General features: G+C 51.0%; 10 protein-coding genes across 10 annotated transcripts; 3 read left to right on the top strand and 7 right to left on the bottom strand.

The window, feature by feature from the left end:
• Positions 1–40: 40 nt before the first annotated feature.
• On the bottom strand, positions 41–929 carry VE01_09625 (uncharacterized protein; the record flags this gene model as incomplete). The annotated part of the gene is made up of 3 exons (XM_018279038.2): positions 534–929; positions 212–458; positions 41–149 (listed from the first exon to the last, which is right to left on the bottom strand). Exons 1-3 carry the CDS (start codon positions 796–798, stop codon positions 41–43), a joined length of 621 nt encoding a protein of 206 aa, XP_018126312.1. The 5' UTR covers positions 799–929.
• Positions 930–3629: 2700 nt separating this feature from the next.
• VE01_09624 (uncharacterized protein) lies at positions 3630–4931 on the top strand. The gene has a single exon (XM_018279037.2). The coding sequence runs from the start codon at positions 3850–3852 to the stop codon at positions 4789–4791; it is 942 nt and encodes a 313-aa protein (XP_018126311.1). The 5' UTR covers positions 3630–3849; the 3' UTR covers positions 4792–4931.
• VE01_09623 (uncharacterized protein) lies at positions 4872–6300 on the bottom strand (the record flags this gene model as incomplete). The annotated part of the gene is made up of 2 exons (XM_018279036.2): positions 4872–6239; positions 6289–6300. The coding sequence occupies 2 exons, from the start codon at positions 6298–6300 to the stop codon at positions 5148–5150; spliced, it is 1104 nt and encodes a 367-aa protein (XP_018126314.1). The 3' UTR covers positions 4872–5147.
• VE01_09622 (uncharacterized protein) lies at positions 6008–8095 on the bottom strand. The gene is made up of 5 exons (XM_018279035.2): positions 7967–8095; positions 7809–7912; positions 7644–7757; positions 6289–7582; positions 6008–6239 (listed from the first exon to the last, which is right to left on the bottom strand). Exons 1-4 carry the CDS (start codon positions 8031–8033, stop codon positions 6737–6739), a joined length of 1131 nt encoding a protein of 376 aa, XP_018126313.1. The 5' UTR covers positions 8034–8095; the 3' UTR covers positions 6008–6239; positions 6289–6736.
• Positions 8096–8663: 568 nt separating this feature from the next.
• Positions 8664–9425, bottom strand: VE01_09621 (uncharacterized protein; the record flags this gene model as incomplete). Its single annotated transcript, XM_018279034.1, has 1 exon — positions 8664–9425. One exon carries the CDS (start codon positions 9423–9425, stop codon positions 8664–8666), a length of 762 nt encoding a protein of 253 aa, XP_018126316.1.
• A 579-nt stretch (positions 9426–10004) lies between these two features.
• Positions 10005–11903, bottom strand: VE01_09620 (uncharacterized protein; the record flags this gene model as incomplete). Its single annotated transcript, XM_018279033.1, has 2 exons — positions 10005–11616; positions 11674–11903. The coding sequence occupies 2 exons, from the start codon at positions 11901–11903 to the stop codon at positions 10005–10007; spliced, it is 1842 nt and encodes a 613-aa protein (XP_018126315.1).
• A 233-nt stretch (positions 11904–12136) lies between these two features.
• VE01_09619 (uncharacterized protein) lies at positions 12137–13844 on the top strand. Its single transcript, XM_018279032.2, has 3 exons — positions 12137–12266; positions 12328–12475; positions 12544–13844. The coding sequence occupies exons 1-3, from the start codon at positions 12156–12158 to the stop codon at positions 13821–13823; spliced, it is 1539 nt and encodes a 512-aa protein (XP_018126348.1). The 5' UTR covers positions 12137–12155; the 3' UTR covers positions 13824–13844.
• An 804-nt stretch (positions 13845–14648) lies between these two features.
• On the bottom strand, positions 14649–16919 carry VE01_09618 (uncharacterized protein). The gene has a single exon (XM_018279031.2). The coding sequence runs from the start codon at positions 16747–16749 to the stop codon at positions 14656–14658; it is 2094 nt and encodes a 697-aa protein (XP_018126349.1). The 5' UTR covers positions 16750–16919; the 3' UTR covers positions 14649–14655.
• Positions 16920–17231: 312 nt separating this feature from the next.
• VPS17 (vacuolar protein sorting-associated protein 17) lies at positions 17232–19555 on the bottom strand. The gene is made up of 4 exons (XM_018279030.2): positions 19351–19555; positions 18773–19290; positions 18266–18719; positions 17232–18219 (listed from the first exon to the last, which is right to left on the bottom strand). The coding sequence occupies exons 2-4, from the start codon at positions 19244–19246 to the stop codon at positions 17354–17356; spliced, it is 1794 nt and encodes a 597-aa protein (XP_018126320.1). The 5' UTR covers positions 19247–19290; positions 19351–19555; the 3' UTR covers positions 17232–17353.
• On the top strand, positions 19538–22534 carry MEF2 (mitochondrial elongation factor G- like protein). Its single transcript, XM_059464084.1, has 3 exons — positions 19538–19775; positions 19825–19885; positions 20024–22534. Exons 1-3 carry the CDS (start codon positions 19596–19598, stop codon positions 22393–22395), a joined length of 2613 nt encoding a protein of 870 aa, XP_059319337.1. The 5' UTR covers positions 19538–19595; the 3' UTR covers positions 22396–22534.
• The last annotated feature ends 113 nt before the right edge of the window (positions 22535–22647 follow it).

Below are 22647 nucleotides of genomic sequence, written 5' to 3'. Positions count from 1 at the left end.
GGTTGTTTGAATGAGCGACGGCGGTGGTGGATGGGGGTATCTAGTACTGTTGCCCACCCGGAACCTTCATCTCGTGGTTGGCAGTCGGCTGCTCCGTAACGCCACCCTGTTGGAGGAGGCGGTACTCGACTTCCTTCTCCTGCTGGATACTATTTCGATTGTCAGCACTCACTCTTTTATCGAAGAACTCTCATTCAATTGGGGAACTTACAGATCGCAGCATCCGCAGAAGCAACCCCTCAGGCAGTTAACGGGGAAATCACCAGTAAGACCGAAGCGATCCATGATCGTGCGGCGCTGGAGCACGATACCCACCGCGGTAGCGGCGCAGCATCCGCTCGCCCACCACCCGAGGCAGGAGGCGTTGACGGGGCTGTAGTCCTTGAGGTTTGCATCGTGGTGGAGGCGATGGTGGGTCTTGCCGAAGGTGACGCAGGGGCAGCAGCAGGTGATCAGGCCTGGATTCTCAAATTAGTACGCCGACTTGGCTGGAATGGGGAGAGAGTCGTTTGCGTGAGAAGGGGGGAACATACAGAGATCAATAGGCTGGAAGAACTCGAGGAAGCGGTTGTGCCATGGCTGATGCGACGCAGGGACGGGGCCGGTGATGGTCTCGGGCTTGTTCAGTGCGGCGGTGATGCGGTTAGTCCAGTGCGCGACATCGTCGTTTCCAGCTGGGGGACCGGCAACGGGGGCAGGCTGGGATGCATATGGCTGCTGCACAACCTGCTGTTGCGGGGCAGGTGCGTATTGAGGCTGGGCAACTTGCTGTTGCTGGGTGTTCTCGTAAGTGGCCATTGTGACAGTTGTTTCTTGGGAGGGGAAGAACGAATGTGTGTTGTTTGGTGGATGGTTGATTGGTATATGGAGAAAGTGAGAACGATGAGAAAACGAGAGGGACGGGAGAGGTCTTATAACGCTGATCCCATCAGCCCACCACAAAGAAAAAAAAACTACTTGCCCGCCCCTATCCTATCCCATCCTCGACTCATCAGTTCCGTTTGCCGTCTAGACCCGCGCCACGTCTCCAGCCGGCGCAAACGGGGTTCGAGCATGACAGACATGCCATGACAGGACGTCTTAGCGAAGTGTGCGCCGTGGGCGAGAGAAAGCCTCACGCCCACTGGGTCTGGAAGCCCAAGGCTGAGACGGACGTCGCTGCGGCCATCACATCTCCACCGCGTCTGCATGGGGACTAAGCTCGCTCGGCATCTGGCAGCTGAGGCAGCGTTCGGCTGGGGAGGGCTGGGATTGGTCAGTAGTGTGAAGTTTGTTTGTCCAGGAATTGGGATGTGACGATGTTCATTTCCACGCTTGAGGTGGCTTTTGCGCATATCTGAGGCCAAGGGCCAATGGGATGGTGAGGTTTGAGACTATTGGGGCTATTTGGGGCGAGGGCGGCGCCACTTGGAGCTATGAAGCTTTGGGGACATGGGAGGATGTGGGACCGTGGGACCTGTCTGCCTGCTTACTGTTGCTAGGGGAGGTACTTGCGGTATAACTGGTCTTGATATGCCCATGCCGAGTAAACCCCAAGAATCGTCAACGAGGAAAAGAGATATGTACCCCATAATGCATGCTGTAATGTAATGTGCATGCATCACGGTCATGGTTCAAGTGAGAAAAGAGAGATAAAAGAATTTTGTTAGTCGCAGAGTTTCAGGGTTCAAAGTGATTCCGCTGTTTCCACTCCAGCGCAGTACCTCCAAAGCTATAGTGGAGAACCTATCCCGCGAGTTTCGGCTGTCAGAAAGTGACAACGCCAGGGGTCCAGAAACTCCAAACAACGCCTGTGCTCATTTGAAAGTGGGCTTCTGGCTCCTTACGGCCTCCTCACAAAAAAAATTCTCACGAACCTCTCCTTCACTGCCTCAAACCCACGTGAATGGCACACCAGCCGTTGTGAGATAGAGAGAGAACACGTGATACCGAGACAACTTTTCTCTCACCCACACCCCTTTTTCATGTTCTTGCTCAGTCAGACGGACGGGATGGAGCGGGAAGTTTTGATCAATAGCTCAAGCCTCAAGGCGCACAAGGGGATGCAAATATAGAAACATGCACACACCCACGCATTATCCTCGGTCGGCCACTGCATAAAAACTTATCAGGTGCGCTGATTTATGCCAAGATACTTCTGACCATGACTTATTTCTGTTGGAAACATCAGCAATCGAGATCACCACCATTCCGTTCTTCAACGTAATCAACCAACCATCACCTCAAAAGCCTTACCAGACCCTCTCACCGTGCACAAGGCAGCACTGCTCTAGCCACTCATCCTCCCCCACCAGCCACTCATCTCCATCCATCCAATCTCTCCAAGTTCCGTATCATCTCCACCACCCGCTCAGCCCTATGTCGATCGTTTGTGCGATTCATCCGTCTTACATTCTCACATCCCCTACCTACCACCCCACCAGCACCCAGCAGAACCCAACACCACCCAAAACACACCACACCAGCCAAACCCACAAAACTCGCAGCAAACACCCCCCGTCTGACAACCTCTTTTTTCCATCATCTCCCATTCCGGGCATAAAGGTGAACTCAAGTAATACCGCGGCACGACAGGTCAGCTTGAGCCGCAAAGCTTATTAAACACCCATCTCTATTTCCTGCGCTGTGCTGCTAATCTCGCTTTCCCAGACTCATAAAGTGGATGATCCTCGGCACTGCGCCGCAGCCCGCCAGCCAGTCAAGACGACGACGGAGATTTCTCCTTTCCCTTCGCGCGTGTTGGCGTCGAGAGGGTTCTGCGAGATTCCCGGATATCCACTCGCTCGCGCCCTTAGGAGTATACGGTCTTCCCATCTCCACCCCAGCGCCACGATACTATTCCCACGCGCGCGCCCTCAACGTCCATCCGGCCCCATCCGACATCCGACTCGTAAAACGCACGGTCCAGCCCTAGAACTTCTCTTCCCTGTCACAGGGTTGAGCAAAGTAAGGTAAGATAAGGCTGGTTTTCTCCCGAGAAAGGGGGAGGCGTGCTTGGCGCTGCAAGAGGTGGAATTCTAATTTCGGTGTCTAAATGGAGGATGAGGAGGTGACGCGGTATCAGGTGACTGACTGACTGACTCGATGGGTGCGAGATAAGTTCCTGATTGTCTGGCGTTGGGTTTGGTCTGGTTCGGCGATGCGTTTGTTTCATTTCTTCGGCTTCGTGTCACAGTTGTCCAACCGGGGGGTTAAAGCCCCAAGGACTACTGCATTGATCGCGGAAAGATGTGTGGAATACCCGATTCCGCGCGGTATGGTGAAAAGGTCCCTAAGATGCAGGGCTAGGGAGATATTTCATTGCTCTCGTTGTGTCTAATAATATCACAAGGTTAGGGAGGCAAGTATGGATGTCATGTGACTTGGATTTTCTCACTTCCAACGACACTTCTTAGAATTATTACCTGTAGGTTAGGTTATACGGGAATTTAAATAAGGCGAAGGGGTACTGTGGGATTTCAACTCTGTTCTGTTTAAAAAAACTCGTCCTCCTCTTTTATTATTGATTAATTGTAGATTTATTTTGTTGGAAATTTCTTAATCTGAATTTTTGTAGCAAAAATATAGCCATATTAAATGTCGAAATTCTCTGATTTTGGTTACAGAAGTTTCAATTCACATATATACATTATAAATCTAATTCTCACCATGACGAGCTTTTCCAGCTTGCTTGCACTATAACACGCCCTTGTTTGCAAGGATAACTTGGAAACTGACGTAACTGAGTCGATCCTTCCTCAGGAACCACCTTGAAGTATAATCTATAAAATCTCACCCCTAATTCCTAGAAACTGCTAAAATAGATGGAATTTTCCTTTTACTTGATCAATACAGAATAGGCTGAACGATATGGATTTACCGTCAACATTTGAGTTCCAAGGGTGGAATATCCGATATGACCTCGAAACTTCTAGCAACACGACAGCAGGATCAACCCGCGCCCCGCCCAAACCTGTAGTCTTCGTCCACGGCACACCTTGGTCCTCGGTTGTTTTTAAACCTATTGTCGAAGCACTTCTAGCAAAAGGCTCATATAAGATTCTCATCTACGACCTGCCCGGCTACGGACAATCGCAGGAGTACAATCCCGATAGCAACTCAACTACACCCAAAGCCTCCTTCCCCGGCGACACATCCGTGAAATTCCAAGCCACAGCCCTCTCCGCACTACTCAACCACGTACAGCTCGATGGAAAGGACACCAACCCCGCGCCCGCGGTGGTAGCGCACGACATCGCCGGCACGATCGTCCTGCGCGCGCACCTCCTACATGACTGCAACTTCGCATCTATGCTGCTAGCGGAGAGCAATTGCGTGTTACCCTGGGGCGATGGGTTCTACAAGCTCGCGCGCTCAGAGCCGCAGACGTTCGTGAAACTCCCGGCTAAGATCCATGAAGCTGTTGTGCGTGCGGTTATCAAGAGCGCGTGTCATGATGTTAAGGTTCTGGAGGCGGGGTGGGAGGATGCGCTTATGGGGCTGTGGATTGATGAGGATGGTGGGGAGGTGGGAGAGCGTCAGAGGAGTTTTGTGAGGCAGATTGCGCAGGCGGATGATGGGGATGTGGCGGAGATGCTGGAGGGGGGGGCGTATGGAAGGGTGAGGTGTGATGTGAAGATTGTGTGGGGGGAGGAGGACCAGTGGATCCCGAGGGCGAGGATAGAGGAGACGATTCAGAGGCTGGGGGGGAAGGTGAAGGAGACTGCGTTTATTCCTGATGCAGGTCATTTGGTTATGCTGGATAAGCCGGAAAGGTGGGCGATTGAGGTGTTTGACTGGCTGATGAGATGAATTGAGGCATCTGATGTTGAAATTAAAGGGCTGCGATGTATAATATTGATAAAGAATAATTGTTTTTTCTATTTTCTATACCCAGCCAGGCGATTTTCCCGTTTTTAATATATATATCTAAGTCTATGACTTCTGTGGTGTTCTAAAGATAAACATGCGTTCGCAGAGGGTATATATAACCCGTTGCGCCCCAGGAACTCTCGTGATAAGTCATAATGGTCGTCGCTCGTCGCTCCAAAAATTGATAACCTCTCCAAAACCAGCCGGGTACCATGAACGGACACCATATCAAATACTCCAAGAACCTCGCAAAGACTCCCGCAATCCGTGATAATCCCACCATTAAAACCCGTAATTCACACAGACATCACGCTCCCCGGCGTCCCATCACCACCGCCCTTCATATCGTCCCCACCATCCGTCGTCCCCCCCCAATCCGGCGTTGCAAGCCCATCCATGACCTCAGCAAACCCAGGAATAATAACCGCCGACCGTCCATTCATCCAGAATCGGTCCTCCCTCGAATTACTCAACGCCAGCAAGCCCGCCGAAAACAACAGCAGCAGAAGCAGTACCATATCACCCGTCTGGTGCATATTCCCACTAAACGCCGCAACAAGATAGACAATCAACTTCGCCGCCGCCTCTATGTACCCCTCCACAGCAGTCTTCCCACGCATCCAGATACCCCCCGTCAAAGCCTCTAGGTCGTCAGCCATGCCATGAAGACAAATCTCCCTCTCCCCATCAATCTTGACTTTCCAGCTCTCGGGCTCCGCATCCGCCGGCGTAGGGGGCGGCGATCCTGGTGGCGCAGACGTCGGCGCAGACGCCTGCCCAGATGCCTGCTCAGATGCCTGCATAGAAGCCTGCGCGGATGGCGGTGCGCCCCCGGACGTGCGGGAGCGGATAATCCAGATATTCAGCGCACGAGCAAGCATCAGCGCACTCAGGATCCCTACACCCCACCAGTCGCGCGTCAAGACCATGAGTGCCATTGCGCCAACGGTGAATAAAAGGGCGGTGATATACAGGAGTGGAGCCATCAGACTGGGCCGCGGGGTCTGACGAACGCGCTTCAACGAAACCGTGCTAACGGTCCTGCGCAGGGATTGCGTGCGCGGCGACCCGACGCGAAGTGTGACAGGACGGGAACCCGCGCCGAGTCGCGCGAGGTAGCGGATCGTAGCTGCGTTTGTGAGGCTGGTAGGGCGGTGGGCGGGGGTGGTGAGGAGGGGTTGAGTGAGCGGGTTTGGGAGGTCAGAGAGGGTGTCTGCGCGCTGCTGGTTGTGCAGGCCGGGGGCGAGGACAAGCATGTCGAGCCATGTTGAGGTGCCGGTTATGGCGGTGCGGTTGGCGATTGTGCTGAGGTCGGCGAGGGCGAGTAGGCCGGAGGCGGAGAGGCGGACGCCTGGGACGGGGGTGGTGGGCCACGGGAGAAATCCTTTCTGTCGGGTGTTAGAATGGCTCGATTGGGGATTTTTGAGGGGAACGTACTATATATTCCATGACCGAATTAATTTGTTTACGGAGGCATTGATGGCTGGGTTGTGATGGGGGCGGTCGGGCTTGTTTATGACTTCCCAGGCACCAACCTCCACCGCCTGGCCGCTAAGGAGAGGGCAATTATGAAGTCTCAAAGCTGTCCGACGTGACATACATTAAGTCAATAATATCTGTCTTTATCTGGCAATTTCGAGCTTTCAATTGAGTTTGGTGAAAGAAATGTTACCATGTCGCTGGCGTTGGGCACGCATGACCCGACAAGGTACAAGTTGCATGACATTTCACGTGACACACGCAGGTACCCCCCTTTCTGAGACTTCTGAAACACATCCATTGAGAGAGCATGAATTGAGGAATGCTTGAGACAATTGACGATGAAAGATGTCAGGCGTTGGATATTGGTGGATATATTTCGATATATTTGGGTTCACTCAGTCTATTAGACTTCTCTAATTTCATCATCATCGTCTTCGCTCTCCTGATCTGCCCACCCGCCGCCCTTCGTCGCTGGCACCGTTCTTTTGCTGGTGCGCTCTAATTGCTTCATCCCATCGCTCACCTCCTGTCCCTCCTCGTCCCGCATTAGCACTTGCACCAGCCTCTCACAAGCCTCCCTCACCCCCTCATCCTCAACAGCAAGATGTGTCTCTCTGATCACAGGATAGACTTTGATACTCCTCATTGTGTCTCTCCCCTCCCTGCTGTTAGTCAACAGCATTAGTGTTTCCACGTGCGCCTTAATGATCTCGGGATCACTATCTCTCGCCTTGTCAGGTGGGAGTAGCTGCAAATCATCCAGCATGCCCTCCTGGTCCTCGTCGCTGTACTCTTCTCCGCCGATGATCGGTAGTAGCAGGTAAGGCAAGATATTGATCTGGTCCTCAGCAAGAAACAAGTCGTGTTTGTCCGTCTCAAACGCCACGTTCTTAATCGTGCTCGCGACACCCTTCCTCCTCACATCACTCTTGTGTTCTGTGAAGACCGTGAGCTTGGTCAATGGGATGACGCCATCGTATTCTTGCTTGGTCAGGAAGTACTTCCGGCCCTCAGTGTGTTTTGCGATGTCAGCGAAGAGGTATGCGAGGTAGTCGAAGTTGGCATCTTTATTGTATGTCCCATCTGCGCCTTTGACGAATAAATCGAACAGCTGGTCGATGATGCGGTCGCTGGAACGTAGACCTTCTGGAGATACGCAGCCTAGCTGCAGAAGGATCTTTATATTATCTTCTTTTCCGAGGTTGGCGAGAAGCATAGCTATTAAGTTTGCATTTGGCTCGGTTGGGTTCTGTCCAGGAACGAAAGTCAGCGCAAGATTGCAAAAGTGGGACTTTAAAGGGCCAACATACCGTGAGGCGACTTAAGAGGGAATCTAGAAGAGTGTTGTCTTTTGAGAGATCCTCGAGGATCTCATGGTCATCAGAGAGGTTGATAAGGATGTCGAGAGCATTCTTGGCTATTTGCTGTACCTCTTGTTAGGCACTGCCATCTGAAGACGACTTGGGGCCACATACCGGATAATCTCTAACCAAAAGTTTAAGATGTTTAACTGGTAATAGACCGTCCGTCTTGAATATCGCCGGCTGGCTCAAAGAGTATGGCACCAGATTCTCGACAGCTACCATGCGGTTCATCAGCACTCGTCGCACAAAAGTGTGGGGGTTGGGCATACCTAGTTGTCGCACAGGGGTACTGCCATGATTTATAAATCCTACAAGATCCTCAAGTTCAGAGGGCATTTTGGCAGTATTGAGATGCGCCTAGATGGTATATATCGTTTGGAAATGAATTTTAGTTAACATGCCCCTCTAGAGTCTTGGAGGGGCACATTTTTATACTGCCGCTGTTCGCCGCCTCTCGACACTGACGTCGGCAAGGCTGAGGATTAGCCTTGTCATACCGTGGGAGTCAGACGGCGGCGGTGGGAGTTTCATAGGAGATACACGTTTTCGTACGATGTATGAAAGTATTATTGAAGAATTTTCATTACATCTCCGCATACACTAAGCATAGTTCAAAGATGACAACAAGAAACGCGGGGTTGAGCTACTATATTACTCTTCTAGTGGCTCAGATAGCGAGATCGACTTTGAGGCTCTGAGAGACTCAGAGAGCAGGAGATCGGGCTAGCACACGATATATGCGACTTTGTCCTTGCTTTGCTTTGCACTAAGAACTTTAGAATAAAAACTACTCGGGCAGATTGTGTCACCCTCGTTCTCAACTAAGCAGTTCAGAATAGGAACTGTACCCAGCCATATAGTACCACCCCGTTTCTCAACCAAGCAGCCTCGAATAGAAACTGTGCCGAGCCACACAGCGCCACCCTCTTTCTCAACTGGACAATTTAGAGTAAACTGTTCCTAGACCTATGCAGATTGGGTCCCCCTGTTGCGTCTCCACTCCTCCAAACGGCGCGCCATGGTCGACATCGCAAAATCAGCTTTTGTGTGAATAATAGAGACACCCAGACCCCAAACTGGGTTAAACTCTCCTTCTTCAGTGAAGCGAGATCCGTCATCCCTCAGAAAAATTCTGTTCAGGAGCGGCTTCCTCCAAGTGTCGTACTGTGGCTTCTTCATGTCGATATCGAGTTCCCACACTCTCGTCGCCATTGCGGCCGTGTAAACACACTGGGCCAAAAAATAGTCCACGATAGAGTGACCTTGGGTTTGGACTAGAGACTCCAAGAATGGCTTCGAGGGCGCGACTAGTGAAACCGTGTCAAGATTTTGAAATTTCACGAGTTGGCGGAGTATATCGACGGAGTCTTCGTTGTAGAGTGAGCTACCACAGAGCTCAAGGTGAACAATGGTTTCGAACTCTGCAGGTTTTATATGGTTATACTTGAGAGCATCATAGTCAATCTGAACAGCGTCCGTCTTTGCGTTTATGCAAACAGCGGCAGGATTTCCTGACGTGCCAAACTGCATACTGAATCCTATTTCCGTGGATAGAAGAAATCTGCGAGACTCCTGGCACACATGGAGTAAAATAGGCGGGACAGATCCTGGGAGAACTCTGCCAGTGGCCCCATCGTAGCGTGTCTCGATAACGCGTGGTGCTGGGATATGGTAACGCCAAATTTCGTGGCGGAGCTCGTAGGGGAGGTTTTGGAATAGTGAAAACATCGCTGGGTAGAACTTCTCTCGAGAGGAAAAGAGCGAGTAGGTGTTGTTTGCTTAAGAGGTTAGTTAGTCAGTCTATGTACGGATGGAATATGCTTACTGATTGTAGCTAAGAGAAATATGGAGCAGCGTCAGCTTTGCGATGGTAGAGGCGATCTGGTCAAGGGATCTCGTGGAAGGTGATTTGCTGGAGGTAATCTGGTGAAGGCGGTCTGGTGAAGGCGATCTGGTGAAGACGGTCTGGTGAACAGGATATTCTGGACAAGTTGTGGCGAAGAGGATGTGATGAATAGGATGTGATGAATAGAATGCGGCGAATAGGATGTAGTGACGGGAATCTGGAAAGGGATATCCGGCAAGAGAACCTAGAGAAGTGTATTTGGTGATGAGTGTCTAGCACAGGGTATTTGATGAAGCGTATCCAACAGGATTTTGTGTTTTCTGTTTTTGGAAGAGTTCATGTGCTTTGTGTTCTGCCCGTAATGTATACCTACGGCCTCTTTGTTTACTTTTTATAGAAACTTAGCGTTAGCTGGCACGAGATGTATAAGTGGCTGATATTTTCTACGTGGTGCTCGTTATTCATGTCGAGCCTAGCAAGTCGAACATATTATTTGGCCGTTTTGTGACCTCCACCGACGCACTTGACTCCTGCGCCCGCTTCCGTTTGTTCTTCTTGTCTTTTTTTGTAGACTTGGCATTGCCATTGTCCATTGTATCCTGCCCTCTTATGTTCAGCAGCGCTTTGACAGCTGAAAGAGCCTTGCAATCCGCAGAGGATTTGAAGGATTCCAGGTCTGCGTGGACGTCTGGAAATGCTTGCAATTCTGGCAATGACTTGAGCAATTCAGATAGACGCTTCGAAGCTGCAGATAGGTTCTCTTCATATTGCGAGACCAGAGCAGCCTCCAATATTTGTTTGAGCATTCGAAACGAGTAGAAAGAGCCTTGAAGTTGAGCGGAAAAGTGTATTGTATCCCACGACAATCTTTTTGGCCCTCCCGACTCAATTATCAAGCTCCCCAGCGACTGTTTCCCAGCCGAAGAAGAGAAAACCAAATCTTGATGAAGGCCAATGGCCCTCCACAGACCAAAGTCCGAGAGACCAGGCATTTTCTTACCAATACTTTCCGCTAGCTCAACCAATCCGGCGGATGCTTCGTCTATCTCATCATAAGTGGGAAGCTGCCACTCCCTACCTCGAGAACCCTTTTGTTGACGTCGATGTTCCACGACGGCCACGACATGGTTCTCCTTTGGCTCTGTTAAATTCATGACACCATAAGCTAATTGCCGAACAGCTGTGCTCATCTCCCAAGCGCTCGTTTTGGAAGGACAATCCAGCAAAAATGGGAGAAACATATCCACACTGTTCCCATTTTCAGCTGGCTGAACTGAAGCAGGAAAAGGACGCTCAGCTGCCTCAGCAGCCCGAGGAAATTGAAGAACATATTCTGATATCCTGGGATCGAGTGTACTGAGAACGGCTTGAAGCGATTTTGGAGCACTGCTTTCTGTGCATTCTGTTGTATGGACTTCCTTGGGCAAGGCCTCATACTCCTTTACGAAGTCTGTGTACATGCCTGGATAACCCGTCACCGCTTTAATGTCCTTCGATTTCTGCTTCAGCTTTGGTAAACTTGCATGTGGGTCCATAACCATCTCAAAAGCAAAAGATTTTAGGCCATATGACCGGTTTAAGTCAAGCCTTTCCACAATTAAAGCCGGTGTATACTGGCAGCACCTAATCGTCTTGATGTTGCACTGTTCGGAAACTTCAAGGTCTTTGAAGAATGATACGGAACCCAGGGCCCCAAGATCATGGACCAGGAGATCCGAGTCTCCTGTGAGCACAGTCCCACCATGCTCTTTCACGTACCTTGCGCAGTACAAATCCGCCTCCCCTGGAGAGACAGAGGTGATGCTCTGGAAGCGCTCCGAAGCCAGAAGCTTCTCAAGAATGGCCGGGACAAGAAATGGAATAGCAGGAACATGTCCAGCGACAGCTGCAGACGATTTATGATCAAACATACTTGATCTTCTGCCTTTCGGCTTCTGTTGACCGCTCCCGCTTGGAATCACCTGCGGCCATGCCTCGTGATACAAAGCCAGCTGCTTTGTGTAATTCATGAGCCGCGATGATCTCGTCTTTTTTTTGGAGGCAGGCAAAAATCCATCAAAGTATATTTTCTTCCTGCATGGGAATCAGCTTTCTTTCTTCTCTTTCTTAGCTGGGGATGGTGGTCTGTACACTTCAACGCCAAAGCCTTCTAGCTCTTCTAGCCAGCGGATAGCTGCATCGCCAATCTTCTTGTACGACGGAAACGCTTCAAACGGATTGCGAGCTTCCGGCTCTTCTGCTAAACAGGTGTGGAATATGTGATATGCGAACCCAGGGCCATCAATTATTACATTTTGGCCGTTGAAATTTGTGTTTTCTGAGTAGGGACGTAGATGGGTGATCAAGTGAGGAATCCCCATCTTTAATAAATAAATGGCAGCTGACAATTAATTATATGAACCATCAGTTCTTATCTACAGAGAGACCATGGCGGATATTAATGTGATTATCTGTTCATGGCCATCCTGGGATTTTGTTGTGGTGGCTGTGAGCGGGATGTATCGGCGTTGACATGAGTGGGGAAGCGGAACTCTCTTTTCTTTTGTTCCCGCTAGCTAAAATATTATTTTGAGCTCCCCCATCCCTCGTTTATCCTTCAACAACCACCGAAGATGCGCAAAACCCTCATTTTCGCAGGGAGCTCTGTCCCTGAGCTCACAAATCAGATATGCACAAATCTAGGAATGGCACCGGCCGGTGTCGAGCTGTCGCAATTTGCGAACGTACGTACCAATGCAGCTATCTAGCTCTGTATCTGCACGTGGGGCTAACTCTCTACCCCAGGGCGAGACGAGCGTCAAGATCCTCACCAGCATTCGAGAGAAGGATGTCTTCGTCGTCCAGTCTGGCAGTTCAAAGATCAATGATAGCATCATGGAGCTCTTGATTCTTATCTCGGCGTGCAAAGGCGGTTCTGCTAACAAAATCACTGGTGCGTTGCTCCCCGTCTCCCATTCTGTACCACGCCATGCAAATTGCTTTTACTGATTCTCTTTGAAGCTGTCCTACCATACTTCCCATATAGCCGACAATCTAAGAAGAAGTCACACCGAGGCGCGATTACTGCTCGCATGCTTGCCAATCTTCTCAATGTTGCTGGTGTCAACCACATCATCACGATCGATCTACATGCATCTCAAATGCAGGGCTTCTTCAAATGCCCTGTTGACAATCTTCACGCGGAGCCGTTAATAGCAAGGTGGATAAGGCATAATGTCCCGGGATGGAAGGAAGCAGTATGCGTATCGAAGAACGCGGGCGGAACAAAGAGGGTCACGTCATTGGCGGATGCGTTGAAGTTGAACTTCGGAATGGTCACCACAGACCGAAGGCGAGGCGGTAACATGAGTTCAAGCATGATATTCAGCTCCCTTGACCAAAACCCACCGCCTAACGACAATGATACCCGGAATGACGAAGTTGACGGCGAACCGGACCTATCTATCCCTCTCAGCGCCGTCACACTCGACTCGGAGCCAACATCTGGCCCAACTTCCAACCCCACCCCTTCTCACTCCCGTCACGAAAGCTCATCATCAACTCGCGCCTCAAATATAACATCAGCTAGTCGTGTGCCCTTAAGTGGACCAACCTCTGCTGCGCGCTCCCCTCTTACTCGATCCGTCACCACCCCCATCCCTTTCTCACACACCGAAGACGACGAATACACCGACGAGCGCGCCCGGGAAGTTATCCATGGCCGTCTTGTACACGGTCACATCGTGCCGGACGACTACCCCTCTCCCACCACCTCCGCCATGTCGAACTCCATGATTTTCGACCGCCCGGAAGATGACCCCCTCGAAATCTCGCGCGTCTCGAGCTTTTTCAACCCTGAACCCTACGCACTCGGTGGCTCGCACGACGCCGCGGAAAGCAGCGACGAGGAGGGCGACGATCCCGTCAACCACGATCTGGAGAAGATGATCACCCTCGTCGGAGACGTCAGGGGTCGCTCAGTATTCATTGTGGACGACATGATCGATAAGTGGGGAAGCTGGGTCGCCGCAGCCGAAGCGGTTGTCAAGCGTGGCGGGGCGAAGAAGGTATACATCATCGCGACGCACGGTCTATTCGGCGGCGACTCTCTCGAGGAGCTCGAGAAGTGCGACTGCATCGACGTAATCTTGGTGACGAACTCGTTCCCCATCCCCGAGGAGCGCGCGCGCGCAAGCAAGAAGCTCGTCGTGCTCGAGCTAGCCGGGCTTCTCAGCGAAGCCATCCGGAGGAACCATTACGGCGAGAGCATCTCGGCGCTGTTTCAACATATTAGCGATTAGGTTTGTGGACTGGACGGGGCGGGGTTATGGGTGGGTGGGTAGGACGGTTATGACGGGGCGGTGGCGGATATGATTTTTTTGCTTACACTAACGAAGCGAAGCGCTGGGTTATGGACGGACGACAGGAGGGCACAGGCGTTTACTGGCAAGGGCTGCTGTTTTCCCAGCTAGAATTGACCAACGATCTTTATGAACCCCATTTGTTGGGCATTGAAACGTGCTGCGTTGAGTATTTGGTGAATTCACTCGACAACTTTTTTTTCTCTATCATCTTACCTTTTCTTTTGTCGCCGCCACTTGGCATGGCATGTGTGGGTGCCTGAAATATGGCAATGATGGATATACCCAGCGATGCAGACTTCAGTGTTTGCAGGGACCTTCTCTCTATAGGAGATGGTTCTTAACGGAGCGTTGGCAGATGAGATCCTTTGGACTGAGAGTAGATGGCAGCTTGCCTCAGCATATTACTTGCTTGCTGGTTTGATGTAAGAATGCTGCATATATGTATGCAGCTCTCTCGGACATTTTAAATCAAATCTTTGGGTTTGAAGATTTGGTGTGGGATAGGTTCAACCTATGAGCATGTATCACCGAATATAAGATCTAAGCGATTAACGTTTAACGTCATTTTTATTTGCATCATTACTGACTGTATGTAACTGTGCATTATTTGGCTCTCCATGCCACGAAACCAGGGCCCTTGGAGAAATCATCGCATGTCATATCTCGAGATTTCCACCCACCCTTATATACTCAAACAACCAACCAACCCACCATGGACGCCAGAGAAACTCCAATATCCCCCCACCCGACCCCGTACTTACCCAATCCCCTAATAGCGTCTACCCATTCCCACCGAACCCCCACGCCAATGCTGATCCTCTCGGCCCCCGTATCCTCCTCCCCCGTTTCTCGGGCCACGGCCAAAATCATCCTTCGGGCGATCATACTGCGGCCTGTCGAATCTGTCGCCGCGATCATATCCACCGGCATACGAGTCTCCTCCGCGACGCGGTGGGCGATCATTCCGGAATCCTCCCCCGTACCCCTCGTCTCTGCCGCCGTAACCACCCCTGTAGCCCCTATCGCCACGACCGAAGTCTCTCGGGCCACCAAAATCCCTTCCACCTCGTGGACCACCACCTCTACCGCCGCCGCCTCTGCCGAGTAACCCTCTAGGCAGGCCCCTCCTTCTCACGCCGGGTGGAGGCCTGACGCCTGGGAAGATTTCTGGTCCTCTATCGACTAGCAGGTCGCCTTCGAACGAGTATCTGTGTTGCTCGCTCTTCGCCCGGAAATCGTCCTCTGCGTCTCTTGCGTACAGGCTGTGGATATTATCCAATCTACGCTCTGCAAGAGCCTTCGTCACGGGAACAAAAGCGACGGGTGGAGTGGCTTTGGTGTAGGTCACATCCGGATCAAATGGAGCCACAGGTGGGATGTCAGCGTTGGGCCGATCGTATGGGTTGAAATCACGGTCAGCATCCCTGTTGTACCGGTCTGATGGGCCGTCAAGGGGTACTCCATTGTCTCTTCGTCCCATGTCTGCTTTGGGGCCAGAAGGTGCACCCGGGACTGGACCTGGGCCAGCGCGACCAAAAGCAGGAGGCGCATTGGCGTTTGCGGACGAGGATTGCCTGCGGATCTGAGCTGGGACGGCGCCGGTTTCTTGGAGAGTGGCTGTGACGTTCCTGTCATCGTCTACGCCGTACATGATTTCCCATTTCTTGCCGGATCGCGCAGCGGTGGAAGTGACTTCAGCCTCAATCCATTCGGCTACCTTCTCATACGGGATGAAATCTGCCCAAAGTGGCTGACGGGTGCGCTCATCTGGCCAGATGCGATCGTGCAGTTCGGAGCGAACACGAGAAGCTGCTGAGGTGTTGGAAAATGAGACAAATGCGTGCGTGCAGATCGAATCGAGGAAGAAGTCAAGTATGACATCAGGGTCCTGAGACTGGCCTGGCGCAGTGGCAAGTTCGGCAATGTAGTCTTTGAGTTGCGTACGGTTTAACGGTCGCTGGAAGTTGCGGATATAGAGAGCTGAGGTGGCTGGGTGAATGGATGGCGCAACACTGCGCTCTTGCTCTGCATCGGGCATATCATGGTCTCTGCCTGCTTGGTGGTCTTCCGAGCGTCGATGGGCCGGGCCTGAAGGCGATTTGTAGCTGCGCTCTCTGTGCCTCCCACGAGTGTCTTCCGTGTGTTTTCCCGCGTGCTCGATCACGACCTCCTCCTTGCCAACGTCCACAATTGTAGGGCCCTCTTCCACACCCCCGGCTGTTGCAACCTCCTCCGATTCGGCATTGATTACCGCAGTATCGACATTGTTGTGCTTCTCGACCCATTGTTCATCTCCTTCTGTAGTAGTCACGTCATCGTGTCGTCCATCCACGTCGGTAAAGGGAAGTTCTGTGTCTTTACGCTGGCGCTTTCGTGATGTCTCTGAGCTGCCAGGAGGAGGAGATAATGAGCGCCTCTTGCGCGATTCGATATCTGGAGTTGCTTGAGCCTCAGCAACAGCTGGTTCAGCCAACGAGCTATCCTGTGTTGGCGCCTCTTGAGAGGTGGGGGTGGCTTCTGGTTGCGCCGGAGCGCCTTGTTTCGAATCCACTTCGATTTGCGCATCTTTGTTTACATCCTCTTGTGTAGATGGTTCATGCGACGGTTTCGGTGCGCTGTCGATCTCAGCTTCGGGATGTGGTGCCTCCTTCTCCGCCTCTGGACTGTTGTCGACAGTATTTGTCTGAATGCTTTCATTGCCGTCGCCTTCCTTTGATTCAGCTTGAACGCCTTCAGCACTGGGTTCATTGTTTGCTTCATCCAGCCTGGCGACAAGGGCAGCTTTCAATCCATGTTGCGACAGTCCTCTTGACTTGAGTTCAGCCTTGAGCTCCGGCACCTTCAATTTGTTCCAATCCGTCATTATGTGTGACTGGCTGGAAGCATTGGTTGACTTCCGGTGAAGTTGTGGTATGTGTTTGGACACAAGGTTGCGCAGAAGAATAAAGTTGTGAAATATGTAGATGAAACAGTGTTGTTGGTTTCGCAAGGTAGCCTAGCCTTGCAGTTGTATGGAATTTATTTCGCGCCACGCGACTGGGCAGCTTGCCTCTGACGCGGGTTGTGATTTCGCATTTGGCCTAGCGCAACGCCGCAACGCCGCAACACCGATCTACATGTCACGTGGCATGACGTAGCTTTTAAGCTCTCCTTGGAGGTCGATGCGATGCGATGCGCAGTCCCTCAGCTACCAACTTAAGCTAATAGTGTCTCTCTCTCTTTGTCTACATTTCTCAGTAACTAATATGTCAGTAAACAGCCCCTAGTAACTGAAAGCCTTGATTTTAATTACAGTTGCTGTAATTACTACTGCCATCCACAGTCCCTCTTTACACTTTTGAGCGGCACGAGTATTTATGTATTTATGTATCATTTGGGGGACAAGATCTATGTACAACATTCCTCTCTGTACAACACAAAGAAACAAGCCAAGGCCATTGAAGCAGCAGAGATGGTATTTATTGCAACTAAAAAGTGCTGGTAGCCAAGCGGCTTGCCGCATTTCTAGCATCGACACGGTCATCGTCCTCCTCTTCCTTCACTCCAGGTAAGCCCCCTGAACTGTCACCGCTCAATGCCCGACCTCTCCCAGCGCTGGCCTCTGCTGTTTCTTCATCGACGCCAGGTACTATGGTACCAGAGACATTGCGACTGGCGTCCGGTCTCCTTGGCACTCCGCTCCAAGCGTCACCCTTCGGTCCCTGGCTGGCAGCTAAACTGGCGCGTCGTGCTGCTGGGTGTGATTCTCTCCCCAACCTACTGAGTCCACCAGATGCATCAATGGCGCGTATATCGGGGCGAATAGTCTCAAGTGTAGCAAGAGTTCTGCGCTCTGCCTCGATCTCCCGAAGGACATACTCACGTAGAGACACGCGCATATCGATGGTGGTACGGTTAAACCAGCGACGAGTCTCTTGAACTAAATTCGTAGTCACACGCTGCGTCTTCGAGCGTAAGTGAAGCTCATTGGAACGAGCTTTATCCATGGCAGCAATAGCTTCGTCCACCTTTTCGCGCTTCACTGACGATGAGACTTTCAGGCGGTCGGCGGCGTCAACCTTGGCCTTGGAAAGGATCTCGGCTTGTAGGAGCTCGCGCATCAGAATGTGACGGTTGGTAAGGGTTTCCTTGACGATAAAGGCGTCTTCCGAATGGTACGCGAGAGGATCTCCGATTGTGGTAGCTTCGGCAGTTCCTTGAGCAGCATGGTAGTCGCCCGTTGTTTGAATGGTTTTCCCCAGCTTGCGGTATGCATTTGCTAATCCACCGTGTAATTCCTGAATACTCATAGTTCCAAGCTTGACCCCAAAGTCAGATTCGGCCAATCCAAGTCCTGCACTCTGTTAATAAATGTTATAAATTAAGACATAATGACTTACCTTTGCGAGCCTTGACAAGTTTATCCACCTTGTGCCCGGCGTCCATTGTGCCCAAGTAGAACTGCTTGATAGCAGGACGCGCATCTTCCAGTTCTGGGGTATCGTCGGGAGGTGGAGCAAATTGCTTGATGACCTTCCGCCTAACACCAGTCGCAGGTTGTTTCCGCTTTACCATGGGGCTGTATCCATAATCGCTCTCCACGAAAAGTACCATCTCGTCATCGCGCATTAATACATCATTTCCGCAAACATAATTAAGCCAACGTTGTAACGATGCCTTCACGCGCGCCTCGTCCTCATCAGTGCCTGCACCAGCGGAGGTCAATGCCGGCGGCACAGCTGGGACGATTGCTTCGGGGTTCGAGGAAATTAGATGGTCTGCGAGTTTGATAAATTCCGAGTGGGTGCGGCGCACATCACGAAACTGTGTAGTTCGGAAAGCCGGAAGATTGGTCTGTCGTAGTTAGCATAGGGCGCCTGGAACAGATCGCCAAACGGCACACGTACATGAACGTCAAATCGCAGTATAGGATCTTTCCGGCCAACTCGTTCCAAGCCAGTTATCTTTGCCTGCAATTTGTAATGAGGACCTTGTCTAACAGCAGGCCGAGAAGTTTCTTGCTGCCTCTGTGCATCTTGGCCCGGATGAGCCTGCCGCTGCTGTTCTGGGTGGCCTGCCGGTTGCTGTTCACCAGGTTGTTGTGCTGGATGTTCCGCGTTTGGCTCAGTAGTATCATGTCCTTGGCTGTACGCATGAGCATTCTCAGCTTCATCCGAAATACCAGTCACTTCGGTAATACCCGAGTCACTGGTGTAGTTGTCGCCATGTTCTCGATTTTGGCCGTACACAGGCGAACCGGGCGCTTCTGGCGTAGGGTTGAAACTAGTCCTATTGTGCTGTGGCGATGGAGCTGGAGACGAGCCCCACGGCGATGCCTCAGCTGGGTTATCCCCATCGTGTAAGGAAGATGAGTAGTCCATATTTGTTGCGTTTACCCCGAAATAGCGGGAAGAGCGGCTGGGGCCTGGAGCTTACGTCGTCAGCGATTGTAGGATAAAGTGAGTGTCATTGGTAAGTAACATACCGCGGTCAGCGTGTGCGCAACGATATTCCTAAAGGCAGAACCGCCAACTATATTTGCTGAGCAGAGTGATGGTTCCAATGGTCGCCGAGCTTTGAGGGGAATGGTCGCCTTACTTCAACGACCAAGGTAGCGACAGTGGAACTCGTAAGCGCGGGGAGCCGGGCTAAGCGACGACGTAATGACAACCCTCAGTTTTAGGCTCATAAATTCCATGGCATTGGACGTTTTTCGATGTAGATTAAGTAATGCATCTTTATTTTTCAAGGGCGGCCCATGTACCATGGCGGTCCTCTTTGCTGAGGTCCAATCACATAAGCGTTTGCCGTTTGCGTGTCTTTTCAAGCAGCTCTAGTAATTGCAATTCAGGGCACAATGCCGAAATCAAAAGAACTCGAAATATTGGCATTATTGCCCATATCGATGCCGTAAGTTTTATAAAATCCAAAATTTACTTATCTGTTCTAATATAAATAGGGGAAAACAACCACAACTGAGCGTATGCTCTATTACAGTGGTGTCACTCGTCGAATAGGAGGTTAGTCTTTTCGACGAAAGTTTCAAGCTTCATTCGCGCCCAACCTTCTTCCATTTACGCCATATTATGCTGAAGCGTTTAATAAATACTTCTCTTTATAGAATATGGAGAAGAAAGTATGTACTAACCGCTTCATAGATGTTGACGATGGATCTACGGTCACGGATTTTTTACCCGCTGAGCGGGCTCGAGGGATTACTATCCAATCTGCAGCAGTAACATTACATTGGCCTCCGATTCAGCATGGCTCACCGGAAGATTCTATCGAGTCTGTCCAAAAATCACGTGTTTCACATACAATCAACTTGATCGACACGCCTGGCCACGCGGACTTCACGTTCGAAGTCCTACGTTCACTAAGAATCCTCGACGGAGCTATATGCGTTCTTGATGGCGTTGCTGGCGTAGAAGCTCAGACCGAGAAGGTGTGGGCCCAGGCAAACCTTTACAGCATTCCAAGGATCGCTTTCGTCAACAAGCTCGACCGTGATGGAGCTGCTTTCGGGCGAACAGTGAAAGAGATTGGCTCGCGGCTACGAGGATGGCCTGCTGTTTGCCAAATCCCCTGGTGGGAAGGGGGCAACGGGAGATTCCAAGGAGTTGGCGATGCCGTCGATCTCTGCGCTTTGAAATGGCCTGAGGGAGGCGATGGAAAGGCTATTCAGAAGAGCAGTCTAGAAAGCCTTAAAGAAACGGACCCGGAGTTTGCGGCCGAGCTAGCAAAGGCACGACTGGCACTAGTTGAGGTTCTTTGCGAGTTTGACGAACATCTGCTCACTACATGGCTCGAGTGTGACGACGATCCAATGGCTATTGCGCCGCAAGCCATCAGAGATAGTCTGCGTCGGTGCATCATTGATGGTTCTGGCCGGCTCATTCCTGTTTTTGCTGGTGCTAGCTTTCGCAATATCGGCGTTCAACCACTTCTAGACGCAGTTGATGATTTACTTCCCGATCCAAATGAGCGACCACCGGCAGAAATCACTGCTGGCGCTTTGAAAGGGACACTACCGGATTTGTTAGAGGGGAAACTCCATATCCAGCACTCAAAGTCATCCAAGCAACCCAAACGCCTCCATGGACCAGGATCAGCCAATATAGGAGGAAACATTGAATCATGCGCACTTGCTTTTAAAGTAGTCAACGATCCTAAGCGTGGCGTTTTGGTCTATGTACGTGTCTATTCCGGAACGCTGAACAAAAACTCGGCCTTGTGGAACACCTCTCTCCATGTCACTGAGAGGGCTGGCAGACTACTTCAGATGTATGCCTCAGACGCGAAAGAAATCCAATCGATTCCAGCAGGCCAAATCGGTGTTATTGTTGGTCTTAAACATGCGCGCACTGGCGATACACTGATTACTTACACTGGCTCGAATGCCAAGTCTGGCCCACCTGCACCGCTGGATAACCTACATCTACGACCTATAGATGTGCCGCCCCCAGTATTCTTCGCAGCTATCGAACCACATAGCTTGAGCGAAGAGAAGAATGTCGAGCAGATCCTTGCGCTACTACTGAGGGAGGACCCTTCGCTGCATGTCAGTGTCGACGATGAATCCGGACAAATGCTTCTCAGCGGTATGGGCGAACTGCACCTTGAAATTGCCCGAGACAGACTCGTCAACGACTTCAAGGCCAAGGCGACTATGGGCGCGATTGAAATCGGCTATCGCGAATGCGTCCAATCCTCTTCAAGCACTCACCACGCACTCATTGATCGTGAGATTGCGGGCAAGAAAGGGATGGCTGGATGTTCTGCCTTTGTTGAACCTGTCGATTCGACGGATGATTTCCCGCTAGACACTATTGAGAGGGATGGTAACTTCATCACTGTGAATGTTGAGATGGTCGACCCTGAGGACCGTCACACTGCCTATTCTCTTCCTCAAGAGCTCCCTCTTTCCGAACTCCGCACTGCGCTCATAAATGGGGCTTCTGCTGCATTAGCACGCGGTCCTCGAAGGCGCTTTCCCTTGACCTCTACTCACGCCAACTTGACTTTCTTGGTGTCGCGTGACCTATTTGGCAAAGATACACACCCAGCTGCTTTGAGCTCAGCTGCTCACCAAGCTGTGCAAACCGCACTGAAAGAGACCTTTGACAACAATGCTATCAGCCTAATGGAGCCAGTCATGGATGTTGTAATTTCATGCGATGAGGGCAACATGGGCAATATCGTGCATGACATCTCATCTGCCCGCGGCGGCCACGTTGTCTCTCTTGGTGACGAAGAATCTACTGAAGCAACTGGAGACGATCAGAAGCAAGTTGACGTATCTAGGATCTATGCACCTCCAGACCCATTCGCTGGCTCGGCACAGTTTGGAAGCAACGACCTATCTGGAGCAAATGTTGGGCAGCAGAGACATATCAGGGCCAGGGTGCCGTTGAAGGAGATGGTGGGATATTTGAAGCACCTAAGGAGTTTAACAGGTGGACGAGGAACATTTATCATGGCTTTTGAAAAGTTTGAGAGGGTCTCGGGACAGAGAGAACGAGACGTGTAAATTTACCTGGTTTGTCTGGTTTATGGACTGGATGATACGAGGTGTGTGCATTATTGTATGTTATATCTGTATAATTATTTTGTGGCCTGTCATATACAATAATATTCTTGGGCTGAATGATTTAATAAATTCATTTCTTAAGACAACAACGTTCTAGATTATAATCTGCTTAAAATAAACAAATACAGCAGCTATTCTTATTAATCAGTGTTGCCCGAGTACTACTCGTTGCGAGTACTACTCGAGTAATTA

Source organism: Pseudogymnoascus verrucosus (assembly GCF_001662655.1).
Source record: "Pseudogymnoascus verrucosus strain UAMH 10579 unplaced genomic scaffold scaffold_60, whole genome shotgun sequence".
Classification (NCBI taxonomy): domain Eukaryota; kingdom Fungi; phylum Ascomycota; class Leotiomycetes; order Thelebolales; family Thelebolaceae; genus Pseudogymnoascus; species Pseudogymnoascus verrucosus.
This window is presented reverse-complemented; position numbering and strand designations above follow the sequence as displayed.

Bases quoted from the DNA above. Each gene is read 5' to 3' on its own strand.
- VE01_09624 (XM_018279037.2), top strand. From the start codon at position 3,850: ATGGATTTACCGTCAACATTTGAGTTCCAAGGGTGGAATATCCGATAT.
- VE01_09622 (XM_018279035.2), bottom strand. From the start codon at position 8,033: ATGCCCTCTGAACTTGAGGATCTTGTAGGATTTATAAATCATGGCAGT. The intron at 7,758-7,808 runs GTATGTGGCCCC...CAAGAGGTACAG, and splicing joins TTTTGGTTAGAGATTATCCG to CAAATAGCCAAGAATGCTCT. The intron at 7,583-7,643 runs GTATGTTGGCCC...GTTCCTGGACAG, and splicing joins CCCTCTTAAGTCGCCTCACG to AACCCAACCGAGCCAAATGC.
- VE01_09619 (XM_018279032.2), top strand. From the start codon at position 12,156: ATGCGCAAAACCCTCATTTTCGCAGGGAGCTCTGTCCCTGAGCTCACA. The intron at 12,267-12,327 runs GTACGTACCAAT...TCTCTACCCCAG, and splicing joins AGCTGTCGCAATTTGCGAAC to GGCGAGACGAGCGTCAAGAT. The intron at 12,476-12,543 runs GTGCGTTGCTCC...TTCTCTTTGAAG, and splicing joins TTCTGCTAACAAAATCACTG to CTGTCCTACCATACTTCCCA.
- VE01_09618 (XM_018279031.2), bottom strand. From the start codon at position 16,749: ATGACGGATTGGAACAAATTGAAGGTGCCGGAGCTCAAGGCTGAACTC.
- VPS17 (XM_018279030.2), bottom strand. From the start codon at position 19,246: ATGGACTACTCATCTTCCTTACACGATGGGGATAACCCAGCTGAGGCA. The intron at 18,720-18,772 runs GTACGTGTGCCG...TAACTACGACAG, and splicing joins TACTGCGATTTGACGTTCAT to ACCAATCTTCCGGCTTTCCG. The intron at 18,220-18,265 runs GTAAGTCATTAT...AACAGAGTGCAG, and splicing joins ACTTGTCAAGGCTCGCAAAG to GACTTGGATTGGCCGAATCT.
- MEF2 (XM_059464084.1), top strand. From the start codon at position 19,596: ATGCATCTTTATTTTTCAAGGGCGGCCCATGTACCATGGCGGTCCTCT. The intron at 19,776-19,824 runs GTAAGTTTTATA...TAATATAAATAG, and splicing joins TTATTGCCCATATCGATGCC to GGGAAAACAACCACAACTGA. The intron at 19,886-20,023 runs GTTAGTCTTTTC...ACCGCTTCATAG, and splicing joins TGTCACTCGTCGAATAGGAG to ATGTTGACGATGGATCTACG.